General features: G+C 57.8%; 1 protein-coding gene across 1 annotated transcript in view; it reads right to left on the bottom strand.

Annotated features, from left to right (window-relative positions):
- Positions 1-7,433: 7,433 nt before the first annotated feature.
- LOC130852241 (cholesterol 24-hydroxylase) overlaps positions 7,434-15,508 on the bottom strand; it is a 33,805-nt gene continuing 25,730 nt past the window's right edge. Inside the window, exons 11-15 of the mRNA XM_057733099.1 lie at positions 13,253-13,337; positions 12,477-12,587; positions 9,158-9,246; positions 8,328-8,394; positions 7,434-8,157 (exon numbers count right to left, since the gene is read on the bottom strand). Of these exons, the coding sequence (XP_057589082.1) occupies positions 7,987-8,157; positions 8,328-8,394; positions 9,158-9,246; positions 12,477-12,587; positions 13,253-13,337 (523 nt within the window). The 3' untranslated portion in view covers positions 7,434-7,986. The remainder of the gene's footprint in view (positions 8,158-8,327; positions 8,395-9,157; positions 9,247-12,476; positions 12,588-13,252; positions 13,338-15,508) is intronic.

The raw sequence follows: 15,508 nt of genomic DNA, 5'->3' as shown, positions 1-15,508 counted from the left end.
GAAGGCTGTAGAGTCACACCAGCTGTCAGAGAGAACAGTAAAGGAATTCAGTCCTTGGGGGGCTGGTTCTAGGCCTCTTGGCCTTTGCTTGTTCTCTTGGTCAGGATTTCCCTGTCCTCCTCCCCTATCTCCTCCTCTGGGAAGCCTTGTCTGACTGCCCCTGAAGGCAGGACAGGGGCCCCTGCACTCTGCTCTGCAAACTCGGACCTCACTGTGGTCAGTGCCTGGTCCTGGCTGTGTCTACCTCTTGGTTGCTTCTTGCTGTTCTGAATGGTAGTGAGTTCACTGTCACTGGAGGTATGTGGGCAGGGCTGGATAGCCACTGGGTGAGGACAGAGTGGAGAGCTCAAGCATCAGGTGGAATTAGATTAAATGTCTTTGGGGTCCCTCTCTAATGACTTGTCCTGGTTTCCCTTGACCTTCCCTGTTTTAGCCCTGAAAGTCCTCATGTTGAGCTTTCCCACTTCTTACCTTTGCATCTGCCGGTCTCCCTTCCTGGAGTATCCTCTCTTCCCCTGAAAAAACTTTCTTATTCCTCAAAGATGTAACACAAATGCCAGCTCTTCCAGGAAGCCCTCCAGTATTTCTCTGACTGGGAACCCTCAGCCCCAGGCAAACCAGGGCTGTTGGTCATCCTGGGTCCCTCTTCACTGAAATTTTTACTTTAAGTGAAAAAGACAAAGCAAGACTGGATCTGTCTCTGGAGCCCTAAACCCCCACCCCCTCCACCCCCAAAACCCCCCTCGTCCCTCTGCACCATTTAGATGTGATTCCAGGATTCTAGGAGGGAGTGGAAGCCCAGCTGCCCTGTGCCTCGGGAGGGCGGGTGGGAAAGAAAGGAGGCAGGTCAGCAGGGAGAGAAGAAGCTCCCCGGGGCCTCCCCACCTGCAGAGTGGGGAGGAGTCTCTCCTACTGGATCTGGAAGACTAATGAGAGAACAGGGCAGCAGGAGCCGCACAGGTGGCAGCTCTAACCCCAGAGAGCGGCTGGGACCAGGTGGGACCCACGTGCCCAGGCCTCCCCCCTGCTTTTCCCCTGGAGCTGCAGTGGGAGGGCATGGTGGGTTCAGACCCGCCTTGCTGTATGGCCTTGGGCAGGTCGTGGCCCCTCTCTGTGCCTCCATCTCCGCATGGGTGGAGCATTTACAAGCACCTCGTGCACCCAGGCCCGGGCCAGGCTTGGGGGGCAGGGAGAACCCCACACAGCCCCTGCCATCAGGCACACATGGCTCTGTGAGGCCTCACAGGCTGGGTCAGTGGCCCCATCATGTGTGTGTCGTTTCCTGCAGCATGCGCTCGGCGCTCCCTGGGCTGGAACCCCAGAGGAGCACACTGTGGGCCTCACGGCGGGTGCCCTCCCAGACCACCAGAGGCCGGGCCAGTGCCACGGGTGGACCCAGCACCGGACGAACAGTGGGGCTGCAGAAAAAGCCCCCTCGAGGCGCCTGGCCTCCCAGACAGAGCCTCAGCTTGCCCGCTGCCAGCTGGGGCTGCAGGACCAGGGCTGGGGGAGCGGGATGTCAGACGGGCCTGGGTCCAGAGCCAGTTCCACTTGCCCTCCTCGGTGATGGGGACCAGACGCCCCCCGCCTTGATTTCTCGCCTGGAAACGGGAGGGGTGACACCTGGGGGGCCTTCGGTGGGGACTAGCACTGAGACACCCTCGGGGGACACGCCACCTCCCCACCCTGCAGCCGTCTGACTGTCTGCCTCCCCCTGAATCCCACCCACACCGGACCACCTGATGTCCACCCGGCTGGAGCCGGCTCCCTGTGTGCAGGCCACTTCCTCTTCCTGTCGCTGGCCTCAAATCCCTTCCTGTTTTCTTTAGTGTGGGAACATGTACCGGGGGAAAAAACAACTCGATTCCTCTCTCCTGAGGTCACGGCAGCCGTGGGCCCACTGCGTGTGTGTCCGTGAGCACGTGTGTGGCTGTGTGTGGGTGTGCACCTGTGTGCATGGGAGCATGTACACGTGTGCAGGGGAGGGGGCGTGCACATTCCTGCGTGAGCATGTACATGCGTGCGCAGGGGGCAGGTGCGTGCTCGTGGGGGAGGGGTGTACACACGCACCTCTGGCTCCTCCCAGCCCATCCTGCAGCCCTGACTCTACGCCCAGCCGTCTGTGTCCGTTGCGGGCACCGAGGCCTGGCGCGGTCTTGGTCTGATGTCATTTCAGCCACCCGGTGGGCACCCATTGATGGGCAGCGGCTGCCAGGGCCTGAGTGGGATGTGGGCGCAGCCTCGTGGGGGCCCCCCCAGGCACATAAGAGGAGGGTGGGGCAGGGCGCCAGGCAAGGGGAGGTGGTCAGGGAGGAGCAGGCAGACACCCGGAGGGGAGCTGGATGCCCGGACAGGAAGGAGTCAGGTTCAGGATGGGGGAGAAGCCCTGGCGAAGAGCTCAGGGTGCCCCGGGGACGGACATGGTGGAAGATAAGGTGAGGGGGCGGGTGGGCTGCTCCTGTGGCTTTGGCAGTCAGCTGGAGTTGGGGTGTAGGGGGTGCACATTTGCCAGATGTCAGTGGGGCAGCCCTGAGCTGGGGTCCCTCCTGGGCCCTTCCCGACATCATGGGGTCTCAGGGGAAGCCGTGTCCCACTTCACAGGGGTGGATGACCACAGGCCATGCAATAACCACTCGCCTGGGGACCATGAGCCTCTGCACCCCCCACACACACACCCCCACCTGCTCCCCCACGAGCCCCTGAGTTCCCGCTGCTCAGCCAACCAGCACCGATGCTGGGAGCAAAGTGACCCAGGAGGGAGGGAGGGTCAGGGCTGGCCTGATCAGAGGTGGGAGGCACGGGGGCGTGGCGGGGTCAAGTGGACGCCCTGCTTCCTGCGGGCACCTGCTCCCCCACATGCACACAGACCCCCGCTGGGTCTCAGAGGCCCCAGCACCTCCTCCCTGCTGGACACGCCGTCTTCCTGGGCCCTGGGCCCCCCGTAAATGGAGGCAGGAAAGTTTCAAACAAGGAGCCTCACCTGGGGCCTTGGTGGCCATGACTTTAAGATGGACAGAGGATGTCCCTGCTGGATGGCCCCCTGGGTGTGTGGCCTCGCCCAGGCCACCTAACCTGTTGGGGTTGGGACGGGATGTGTGACACACAGCAAGGGCCGAACATCAGGTCTGTCCGCCGCCTCAGCTTAAAACAGACACCTCCTTATGGCTCAGGTCACAGCAGACACACACCCCGATGCACACAGCCTGAGACACGCAGACATGGACGCTGAGACCCGTACACGCAGCCTCACGCTCGAGAGACAGAGATACACAGAGACAGAGAGACCCCAGACACACAGAGATACGTGGAGAGACACAAATGTGCACATACATGTGGGGGCCACACACACACACACACACACATCAGTGCAGCTCTGGGAGTTGGTTTCCCGCACCGAGGGCACCCCTGTCCAGCCCCCGCCTCCTAAGCGGACAGCTGCTTGGGTGGCCTTGGGCGAGCCTCCTGGTCTCCAGGCTCCCGGCCAGGAAAGAAGCCTGAGAGGCCCGTCAGCTGCACTGGGTTTCCCTGGGGTGTGAGGGTGTAGGTGGCTCCTGGGTTCCTTGGGACAACCCCTCACCTCTGGGTGGGAGCCAAGGGGCCGCGTGTGTGTGCGTGAGGGGTGGGGGAGCCCAGGGGACGCAGAGCTGGTAGGAAGCTCTGGCCTCCTCCTCAGGCTCCTGGGCTCACAGCAGGGGTGAGGGCCCCCAGGGGTGGTGAGGCCCCACCTCTTGGAACCCGTCTATAGAAAGGGGCCTGGGGTCACCGTACAGCTGGGCCCACGGCTGGCCAATGCCACCATCACGGATCCCTCCTCGGCCAGGCTCCCGGGGCCTCCAAAGGGCTCTGCCATGGCTGCATCGCCCCCCTCCCCGTCCCCCCAAAAGCTGAACCAGCAGAGCTGGGCCCAAGGACTGGGATTGGGGAGGGGAGACGAGCCTTTCACCCCCGCCCTCCCGGCCTTGACCCTGGGACCCTCCACACCCCACCTGGGAGGCCGGGCTTCCACGTGAAAGGCCCCAAGGCCCCCTACCTCCTGCCTGGCCTCACCACCTTGAGGCCCTTAGAGCCTCCTCCAGGGCAGGCCTGGGACCTGGGCACAGCGGGCGGGGGTGGGGTGGGGGGGTTGCCCACGAGCCAGCCGAGAGCGGGAGGCTCCGCGCCTCCTGTGACCCCCGTCCTCTGCAGTGACCTTCAGGGCCCCCCCCCGGGGGGTGACCACTCTGCCTGAGGTGGGTCCGGCCCCCCAGCAGAGGCTGCCTGAGGTGGGCAACACCAAGAGGGTGACCGTGGTTTCCTCCGGTGAGAAGAAAGTGCGGGACAGTCGTGTTCTGGGAGAAATGAGTGTTTTTAAAGCTCCAGACCATCCGTCCCCATCCCAACCCTGATTCAGAGAAACGACCCTCCTGGTAAGTCTCCTGCCGCCTTCCAGAAATACCCCCAGTGTCTGCCCCGTCCCCCGGCTGGGGTTATTTTTGGACGTCCAGGCAGAAATGTCCGAGGCTGTCTGGAGCCCAGGGTGAAGTCTGGGCAGACGTGCATTTAGGGGATCAAGACCCTCTTTTGGGTCACACACTCATCCCCGAGCTGCCTGAAGACACAGGATTCTCACCTCAGAGAAGAGGATATGCAGAGCGGGTGCAAGGCAGGACGGACCCCTGGCTTAAGCCCCTCTCGCCTCTGCCCTGAGGTCACCTCCAGGTGACCATCCCTCTCGTGATCACCCAGGAACCCCTCCCCAAGCACTGTGTGTGGGGTCCACCCGGCTGGACCTACCTGACTCTGGATCAGGGTAGCGGACATCATGCCTGCTCGGCCAAGACAAGCAGGAGGGGCTGAGCCCCATCCTGAACCTTCCCAGCTGGACAGCTGGTCGTGGTCCTCTGCCCATCCCCGCCGGCTGCCACTGAGGCCCAGCAGGGCCTCCGGGCACCTCCAGAGCCAGCCTGCTGTCCAGCGCCTAGAGCACAGAGGAAGAAAACCTGCCACCTGACCACGGTTGGCTCAAACCAGCAGACAAGGCTCCTGAGGCCACTCTGCAACCCGGCCTGGCCCCCCAAGGGTCCCCCATGGCCAGCCTCCAGGCTCCTGGGGCCGAGGGCTGGGGAGGTGACTCCCAGCATCTGAGGTTGTTAGAGCAGCTCAGCCCTGACGGATTGGGGGTCTTGGGAGAGTGTGCAGGCTGGAAGTTTCCTGCTGGGTGCAAGTGTAGACCCACCTCACCGTGTCCAGGTTCACAGATTGGGGGGCTGACTGGGAAAGGTCCTGAGGGAGGGAATGGCAGGGCAGAGAAGGGACCAGAGCCACCTAGTGAGGCAGCAGGAAACAGCTTCATGCCATACTCATCTTTGGGCGGGGCTTTTCTTGTCAAAGCTGCCCCTTCCAGGTGAGTCCAGATCCGCTGGCTCCTCCCACTGCGGGTCGGCCAGCATCCTACCACCAGACCCAGGCCCACCGCCCGGAGAGGTGAGGGGAAACCACCAAGTCATCGCCGCACCCCCACCCGCGGGGCACCGCCCTTGCCGCCCCACCAGCTGCCTGACCCTCGCCATGCCTCGGTGACCCCGTCTGTGAAATAGGGACCGTGATGTCCGCCTCCCAACCCCCCATCCCAGGGGTCACTGGGTGCCCCAGACCACCCGCGCCTGGGTGGTGGCCCGGGTCGCACCCTCTCGCCCTGACCCCTCCTCCAGGAGGCTGGGCTTGCGTCGCCTCGGGTCCCTCCCCCTCCGGACCCCCGGACCCTCCGGACCCCCCGGACCCCCGGACCCTCCGGACCCTTCGAGGGGTGCGGAGGCACCGCCCACCCTGCCTACGGCAGACGCGCAGAGCCGAGAGCTGCGCCGGGGCACCACCGTGTGGCTCTTCTGGGAACTGCACTGGCCTGCTTCCATCCTTCTCTGGAGGTAAAAGTAATAAAGATGCCAGTACTAGTGACAGTTACAGCTGGTGAGTGTGCAGCACTGACTCCGAAAGACTCTGTGCTAAGCACATCCACGTAGAACGTTCTTAATCCTCCCATAAACCTTCGGATGTGGGTCCTGTTATTTGTCCTCCTTTACAGATGGGGAAAGTGGGGGCCAAGCCCCATAACCAGGGACAGATGGGGTAGGACTTGACCCCAGGAGGTCTGGCTGCAGGACCTTGGTCTTAACCCCACCCATCTTGCCCGGGCTCCAGGGGTTGGTACCAGTCCTGTGCACACTAGGGTCTCCTAGGGTGGGAGGGGGGGCTTGAAAAGAAAGGTTTCAAGGCCCCATCCCATAGACCGAAACAGCTGGCCCAGACATGCCCTTTTCAGAGCCACAGGAGGGTCTGGATTCCCCTCCCCACACACAATGCGGGGAGATGGAAACAGAGAGGCTGGGGTGTAGCTTGATAAGGGCCCAGCCGAGTGCTCAGGTCAGGCAGGGGGCTGGGGAAGCAGGAAGACCCTCCCCCAGCAAGGAATCTGCAGCTACAGAGGCATCCTGGAGGCCAGACGCCCTGCTCAGAGGCTCAGGTGCGACCACGCTCGTGGATTCCCATGTCCAGCCTGGGCTGAGAACGCAGCTCTCTCCTAGCTCAGAACACCCACCGGCGCTGAGCATGTCACGTCCTCCCCTGAGCCTCAGTTTCCTCGTCTGCTAAGTAGCTGTCATTCAAGACTGCAGCAAGGGCTGCAGAGCTGACGTGAAGCTGGGGCCAGCCCACATCTGTGCCCTCCTGGGTGTGGCGGGGAGACCCATCGGAGGCACGGACCTCAGGCAGTGTGCCAGGGCAGTTTGTATTTCCTGCACGAAGACAAACTCCCAAGTGCTGAAGGAGAAACTGGGGGCAGGCCCTTTCCCTTGGACAGGCCCAGAGGACACTGGGTCCAGAATTTCCTGCCCCCTGGCCGCCCCGAGGAGGAAGGGACAGCTTGCTCACCCACCCACTGCCACGAGGTTTACAATCTCAGCACCTGGGCCCCAGCAGCCTCCCCCGTCCAGGTCAGGAGGGGTAGCCTCATGCTAGCAGGTGCAGAGGGTGCAGTTGGCGTGGACCAGGCATCTGCGCTTAGCTCCACCAACCTGCCCCCAAGAGAGGTCCTGGGGGCTCCGGCCTCTGTGAGGCCCTCTGGGGTGTCAGTGCCCTTGTGGGGAGTAGACTAGACCACACAGGCCCTGGGCCCCCCCACCCTCTCAAATCAAGTTCTCAAAACTGCCCACAGCCCCAGCCTCACCCCCAGGAGCACGGTCTTGCATATAACAAGGGAACAGTCTACTACTAACACCGGGCCCTCCTGGGAACCTGGGTGGTCTTCTCCTGAGGTGGTATTCATTGTCTGGGCAACTCCAGGGGCAGCTTCCAGAGCTGTGTCACCCCTTAGGGAGACTGGCCTCAACAAGGTACCCATTTTACAGATGAGCAAACGGAGGCCAGGGCGCCCTGGCATGGTCTGGCCATTCATTCACGCAGTCAACACATATTTATTTATTGAGCATCGACTCTGTGCCAGGCCCTGGGTGGGCACAGGGGGCTCAGAGATGAATCACACGCAGACCCTGCCCTCGAGGCACTCAGAGCCTGGCAGGACAGTCGGTCATGTCAAAGGACACTCATGATACAGTGTGGTCAGTGTGGTGTTAGAGGTAGCACAGGTGACCGAGGGAGCACAGAGGAGGGGCCCCTGGCCCGGCCGGGGGCTGGCAGGGGGGCTTCCTGGAGGAGGTGACACCTGAAGAGGGCTTTAGGGAGTGAGTAAGAGTTAGGGTGTCTGGCAGAGGGAGAGACCTGTGCAAAGAGGTGGGGGGAGACAACAGCACATCTGGGTGGCAGCTGGGAGTTAGGCAGGGGCTGGTCCAGGAAGGGCAGCAGAGTTAGCAGGGACGGGGAGGTCTCAGAAGCAGGCGGCGGTGGGCAGAGGGCCCGCTGGGAGCCAGTGTGGAGGGTGCCCCCGGGGAAGAGGGCAGGGGAGCAGGGTGGGGCACAGCCCTGGCCATGGAGTCCGGTCCTGCCCGGGCCCCCTCAGCAGGGCGGCGGCGGGGGCGCGGGCTGCCAGCCCCGGGGCTGCAGGGTGCACAGCACGGGGTCCAGCGGCTTGAGCGTGGCCTGCTCCTGTAGCCCGAATCGCTGCCCGGGCACCAGCCGGAACTCCAGCCTCTGCAGCAGCTTGGCCATGACCACCTTCACTTCCATCTGTGCGCGTGCGGGGTGGGGAGGTCAGTGGCTTGAAGGAGGGAATAAGCAGCAAACTCCACAACCACCTCAGTCCCCAGCCCCCAGCCCTCAGCCCCCAGCCCAGGGGCCTGGACAAGATGCCACCCCGCAGTGACTTCTGGGCAGAAACCCCAGCGCTGGCCTCCTACCTGAGCAAACTGCTGCCCAATGCAGGAGCGGGGTCCCAGGGAGAAGGGGAAGTAGGTGAACTTCGGCCTGCGAGCAGGGAGAAAGGCATCAGAAGCCAGCAGCTGGGCAGCCCCGGGACAGTCGCGACATAGCCGTCCCTTGTGATGACCGGCTGCGGGCCTGGGCTGGTCTTCCAACACGCTTAAGATATCAACAGCTGACTCTGCTAAGCTCTGGGTCAGCATTTTCTCATTTCATGCTCCTTCGAGCCTTCCGGAAGGAGCTGTTATTATTCCCATTTCACAGGTGGAGGAACTGAGACTCAGAGAGGCAAAGCAATTCCCCCAAGGTCCTACATCACTTACTCCATTTATTCAGCCGGTCACATGTCCAGCTCTGGGCAGTCTAGGACGGGACTCAGGCATCTGTCCCTGGAGCCCGGCTCTCGTCTCCACCACTGCTTCAGGACTTGAAAGTATTCACCTCTAGAGGGATCTGTCAATGTTCCCATTCCTCAGATAGGACCATCAAGGCTGTGATAGGTGCAGTCATTTGCCCAAGTCACAGGGCTTTCCAGTATAAGGGACTGGTTATGGGCACAGGCTTTAAAACCAGTCTGAGCTGGGCTCACACGCCAGTTCTGCCCCTTCCTGGCTGTGTATGCTCGGGCGAGTTACCTAACCCCTTTGAGCCATGATTTCCTCCCTGTAAATGGGGGCAGAGTGGGGACCACCACTCCCTCACAGTGACCTGAAAGGGGCTGAGAGGGCACAGGCAGCTCAGACCAGAGGCTGCCGGGACCGTCCTCCCACCAGGCCTCCACTTGTGGACAGCTTGAAGAGAGACTTACTTGGGTGCTTTGGGGCTGAAGCGATCCGGGTTGAAAGTCAGCGGGTCCTCAAAGTATGTATCCATCCGCCCCATGACGTAGGTGCTGAACTGCCAGGCAGAGGGTCCACTTGTCTCTGGTTCCGAGGATGGGTCCCCTCACACCTCCCCCACCTGCCACAGTCACCCAACGGGGAAACTGGGAGCAGAGTACCCCCTCCCGCACTCCCCACCCCTGCTCTACTCCACCCACCCATCTCTCCATCCGCCCACCTGGACCAGTGTGGGATTCCACTGGCTCCTGAAAAGTCTCTAACAGGAAGAAAGGGGGCAGCCCGATGTGCCGATGACCAGCTGGGCATGCTACATCATCCCATGCTTGGCCTCACCCTGTGGGGGAGTTACAATTATCCCCATTTTACAGATGAGGAAACTGAGGCTCAGAGGTTCATGACTTGCCTGAAGTCACCTGGCAAGTAAGTGGCCAAAATGAGATGCAAACTCAGGTCTGCTGCGTGGTCATCTTTCTCTAGATTCCTGGGAGCTGTTATTATTCAAAGTTTCTCTTCAACACAAGGCTTGCTTCTGTGGGGTGGGGGTGGGGGAGCCATAGACCCCCACTTGCCTTTCACCTGCACACCTGGAGCCTCCTGATTGGAGTTGACGCTCCATGCCCCAGCCCCCAGGGGCCATTCATACCCTGTAACTTGGGCTCTGGGTGCTGACCTCTGCACAGTGTCTCCCCAAGCCTGTGCTGCCCTTGGTTCTCTGTGCAAGGGTCCAGGGCGTCTAGGGCTGGAGGGAGGGCCTGGAGCTGAGGGAGCATAAGACATAAGACAGGGAGGGGTCTAAGGTCAGCAAAGGGCACCTACTACATGCCAGGGGATTTTGCCAGATATGTGATGTACATTGTCCTGTTGAATCTTCTCAATAGACTGTGACTCGGGTACCATCATCGCCATCTTACAAGGATGGTACTAAAGCCTGGAGGGTCAGGGTCTTGCCTGAGATGACACAGCCAGCAGGTGGCAGGGCCGGGATTAGAGCCTGGGTCTGCCCACTCAAGGTCCATGGGGTTGCACACGTAGGTTGAGAGTCAGCCCCAGGGCCTCACCTTGCCAGCTGTGAGGACATTCGGAAGAGATGGCCATTAAAGCAGGTGATATTGGGTGCAGGGTGTTAAAAAAAAGTACAGATAGGGAATTCCCTGGAGGTCCAGTGGTTAGGACTCCATGCTCTCTGTGCCGAGGGCCTGGGTTTGATCCCTGGATGGGGAACTAAAATCCCACAACCTGAGTGGTGTGTGGGAAAAAAGCACAGATAAACAGAATAAAGAACCACACACGGATGAAGCTTTGATATGTGCTGAAGAGGGCGTGGCAGAGCCCAGGGCGGGGTGGGGGCAGTGGCACTGAACAGGTGGGACTGGAGCACCTCATTCTCCTTTGTAAGAATAAAAATGGGTTCTGTTATGGGCTGAATTATTTCCCCCTAAAATACACATGTTGAAGTTCTAACTTCAGAATGTGACTGGGTTTGGAGTTAGGCTCTTTAAAGAGGTAATTAAGTTAAAATGAGGTCACTGGAGCCCCTAACCCAAAATGACTGGTGTTCTTATAAGAAGAGGAGATTAGGACACAGACACACACAGTGAAGAGGCCGTGTGAAGATGGAGGGAGAAGATAGCCATCTGCAAGCCAAGGAGGGAGGCCTCCAAAGAAACCAACCTGCTGACACCTAAATCTTGGGTTTCCAGCCTCCAGGACCATGAGAAAAATATAATAAATTTCTGCTGTTTAAGCTACCGTGTCTGTGAAGCTTTGTAACAGAAGCCTCAGCAAACACAGACCCCTACCTCACACCATACACAAAATCAATTCCAGGTAGATAAGAACTTTACTTTCAAAAGAAAAGTGTAAAATCAGTAGAAGACAATGTAAATGAATACTCTTCTGACCTCAAGATAGGAAAGAACTTCTTAAATGAGACAAAACAAGAAAACTAACCACTAAAAATTGAAGAACATCAGACCATTAAAAACTAAGACAAGCCACTTATCTAGAGATGACATTTGCAACACATCTACCTGACAAAGGATTAACATGTGAATTTGTAAAGCAAGCTGTACCCAGCAATAAGAAAAGACAAACAGCCCAAGAGAGGAAAATGAACAAACACCTCACAGAAGAGGAAAAACAGTGTAGGGCTGCCCAATCTCACCAGTAATCAGGCAAGTGCACATCAAGACCACAGCAAAATACTTTCCTTGCTGTTACTGGATTGGCCAAAAGTAAGAAATTGGCCCATACTAAGTGGTGGGGAAGATAAGGAACAGACTCTCTCTTACACCACAAGGGGGCGTCTGAACTGCCAAAGCCACTTTGGAAGACAATTTGGCCCTAGTTTACAAAGTTGATCAGTCATCTGTCCTACAACCCAGCCTTCCCACTCCTGGGCACACACCCAAAAAACACATTTGCATGTTGCACCAGGACACGAGGACAGGAACACTGACAGCAGCAGCCATGCTCATGATGGCAAACAACTAGGACCCTCTCAAATGCCTGTTGACCCTGGAATCAATATACGATAGTGCAACTCACATGGCAGAATATTACACAGCAGCGAAAATGGACAGCCTACAGCCACGTGTGGAAATCTGCCCAATCTCAATAGACATTGTACTGAGTCACAAAGCAAGTCCTAGAACATACGATTGTGTGGGCATGCGCACATGTGAACACACACACACACACACACACACAGAGGAAAGCACAAAATTCAGGAGAGCAACAGCTTTTGGAGGGAACCTGCAGAGTGATGTGTACATAGGAGGCTACATTCTAGTTTTGGGGGTGGGTGGTGGGTGTGTGGAGGTCATGGTGCACGAACAGAGCCTGAGTGAATGAATGAAGGAATGAATGAGGAAACAACCACAGAAATGAAATGTAAAGGAGAACAGGGGAAGAAAGTCAGCCTCAGTGGGAGGAGGGGTTGTGCAGAGAGAAGGAACTGGGGCAAATTTGAGCCAGCTCTGAATCTGGGCACATCCCGTATCTGGCTGGCTGTGCGACCTCAGGAAAGTGACCTAACCTCTCTGAGCCTCAGCGGCCTCAGCTGTAAATGAGGCACCTCCCTCCTAGAATCATCCGCTATACTCTTACGCTGGACGGTGTGGCGGGGAGAGAAAGCTCATCACAGGGTTCTGGTAAGACTCAAATGAGAACGCACTGGGCGGCCAGGGAGGATAATGGGGGCCACGGACTTCAGAGGAGTCCTTGACCTGAGAGGACAGCCCCGAATTGGCCAGCCAGGGGCAGGAAGGCAGGGCCCCCACGCACCAGGAGCGGGGTGTTGGCGGGGACTCGGACCCCATCAATCAAGGTTTCCTCCTCCAGCAGACGGAAGGTGCCCCATGCTGGCGGGTACAGCCTCAGCGACTCTTTGAGGACCTGCAGACACCACATGGGGAGATAACGAGAGATGTCAGGAGACCCCACAGAAACTGCCAGATGCACATCCCGGACCCATCTCTGCTCTCATTCACGGTGCTGAATGCACCCCACGGCAGGACTGGGTCCCCGACCCCTGCAAGGTTAGCCTCATCTGCATGTCCAGACCTTCATGTGACAGAAGCAGAAACTGAGGCCCAGAGGAGGGGGTTGTGCAAAGCCTTAGCACCACAGACTGGACCTGGAGCCAGACCTCCCTCTAAACCAGGGCTCCCAGCATCGCGAGGACCCAGGGCAGCTCAAGAAAGGCCTCCTCCTGGGCTCCTCCTATGCTGTGTCGGGGGTTTTGGGGGGAGGGTGTGCCAAGCCTGGCCCCCCCAGGTAGGAAGCTTAATGCTTGTGTAACCCAGGCCTCGTTGGGTTTTACGAACGGGCTGGTTTCCATATTGGGATCCCCTGGGAAGCCGTAGCCAGGCTGGTCCTGCCTCCAGTGACTCAGCGTCATTGGTCTGGAGCAGCCTGGACACGGGCGGCTTTTTAATTTCCCAGGGGATTCTCAGGTGCAGCGAGGTTTGAGAACCCCTGTACTAAAGGGCTCAGGGAGGCAGCAGGCCTGGTTGATGACTTGCCCACCTCTGCCAGAAGCGTCTATCCCACCCCCACACCTGGGACAGGTACTGCAGTCTCCCCAGGTCCTCGCAGTCAAGGTGCCTCTTGGAACCGATGACCTCGTCCACCTCGGCCTGCAGCCTGTCGGTCAGACAAAGACAAGTTCATCTCCAAGGGAGAGACTGTCCCCGTGTTAGTTTTAAGAAGGGGGGATGGGAGGAAGCGTGAAGAGAGAGGCCTGGGGCTCCCCCACGGCACACACGGCCCCCAAACCCCGTGTGTGATGGAACCTCCATGTCCAAACTCAGATGCCCAAGCAGTTGGGAACTACATTCCAGGCCCTTAGAATATTCACCCGTTGTGTGCATTGCTTGGAATCAGCTGTAGGAAACAAACCATCTTAGAACAGGATCTTTGCACAAAGATGCCTATTTGAGCCTGGTTCACAGCAGCAGGAAACAGTGGAATGTGCGATGCAGGGATCCAGGTACAAGCCTTAGGATGTGCACTGTTACAATAATATGCAGCCATACAGGTGGACCTGGACCACTTCCCACCCACGACGGGGGCTATTGTCGAAAGACAGAAAATAACAGGTGATGGTGAGGATGTGGAGAAGTTGGATCCCTTGTGCACTGTTGGTGGCAATGTAAAATGGTGCAGCTGCTATGGAAAATGGTACGGAGGCTCCTCAAAAAGTGAAACACAGAATTACCATGTGATGCAGCACTTCTGTGTAGCTGCCCAAAAGAATCGACAGCAGGGGCTCAAGTAGACATTTGCACACCGATGTTCATAGCAGCACTATTCACAAGAACGAAAAGGTGGAGGCAACACAAGTGTCCATTGATGGGTGAATGGATAAACAAGAGGTGGTCCGTACATACAATGGAATACCGCTCAGACTCAAAAGGGAAGGGCATCCTGCCACACGCTGCCACGTGTGGGAACCTTGAAGACATTATGCTGAGTGAAACAAGCCAAACAAAAAGGACAAATACTCTATGATTCCACTCATATGAGGTCCTCAGTGGAGTCAGATTTATAGACACGGGAAGTAGAATGGTGGTTGCCAGGGCTAGGGCAAGGGAGGCAGGGAGTGGGCAGTTAGTGCTTAATGGGGACAGGTTCCATTTGGGATGCTGAAGTGTTCTGGGGATGGATGGAGGGGATGAATCTACAACAATGTGAATGTACTGAATGCCACTGAACTGTCCACTTGAAAATGATTAAAACAGTACATTTTATTGTATATATGATATAATATAGATGTTATAATATGAGATATATATATATATAAACATAGCCACAATATTTTAAAAAGAGAAAGAATGGACTTGGGAAGAAGGTTCAAAAAATGTGGAGCAATGTTGTGACAACACATGTGGTGAAATTCAGTAATTAATCATGAACTATCCCTGGGCGGTTGGGGGCATCACAGGTGGTTTTATTATTATAATTATCATTATTATAACTTTTCTGCTTTTTCCAAATTTTTAATAAACACTATTACGTATTTTTAAAAGCCAGTAAGCTAGAGTTGACCCTTAAACAACACAGGAGTTGGGGGCACTGACCCTCCTCACAGTGAAAAATCCGAGTGTAGCTTTACAGTCGGCCCTCCGTGTCCGTGGTTCCACAGCCACAGATTCAACCAACTGCGGATCGTGTGGTGCTGTAGCAGGTATCCGGTGGAAAAAGTCCATGTGTAAGTGGACCTGCACCGTTCAAACTCTGGTTGTTCAAGGGTCACCTGCGTTATGTCCTCAGGGAGTCGTTCCGTCTGCCCTTTTGTGCTGGTGATGACAGCGGTGGCACTGCCGGGCCCTTCCCCACGTCCCTGGAGCTCCCAGCCCCAAGCCCGTGGGCGGTGTTTGCAGAGCACTCTTACATTCGGCTCAGCCTGTCTGTGCAACAGGCCTTGAGAGACCCTGCTTGTATTTAAGGAAACCGATGGCCCAGCTCAAATGCCACCTCCCCGGGGACGCCCTCCTTTGTCTCGCCAGCTGCTGAGAAGCGCTCCCTCAGCACTTTGCTTGGAATTCTGCTCAGTTCTCAGTGCCAGCCCCTGGGCAGGCTCTGAGTACATCTTGGGAGGGAAAGAGACACATCCCTGCCCTCTTGGAGCTTCTGGTTTCATGACTGAAATAGACTCAAAGCAAACAGTCCCAGGAGAAAATGCATCCATGAGCTGGGAGGAGGCTAGGAGAAGAAACACAGAGTGGCTGCTTCAGGGGTCTGAGAAGGCTTCTGAGGAGGAGGGGGAGGAGGAAGGCGGAGGAGGAAGAGAGGGAGGGGTAGGAAGAAGTGGG

Source organism: Hippopotamus amphibius, chromosome 4, assembly GCF_030028045.1.
Source record: "Hippopotamus amphibius kiboko isolate mHipAmp2 chromosome 4, mHipAmp2.hap2, whole genome shotgun sequence".
NCBI lineage: Eukaryota > Metazoa > Chordata > Mammalia > Artiodactyla > Hippopotamidae > Hippopotamus > Hippopotamus amphibius.
This window is presented reverse-complemented; position numbering and strand designations above follow the sequence as displayed.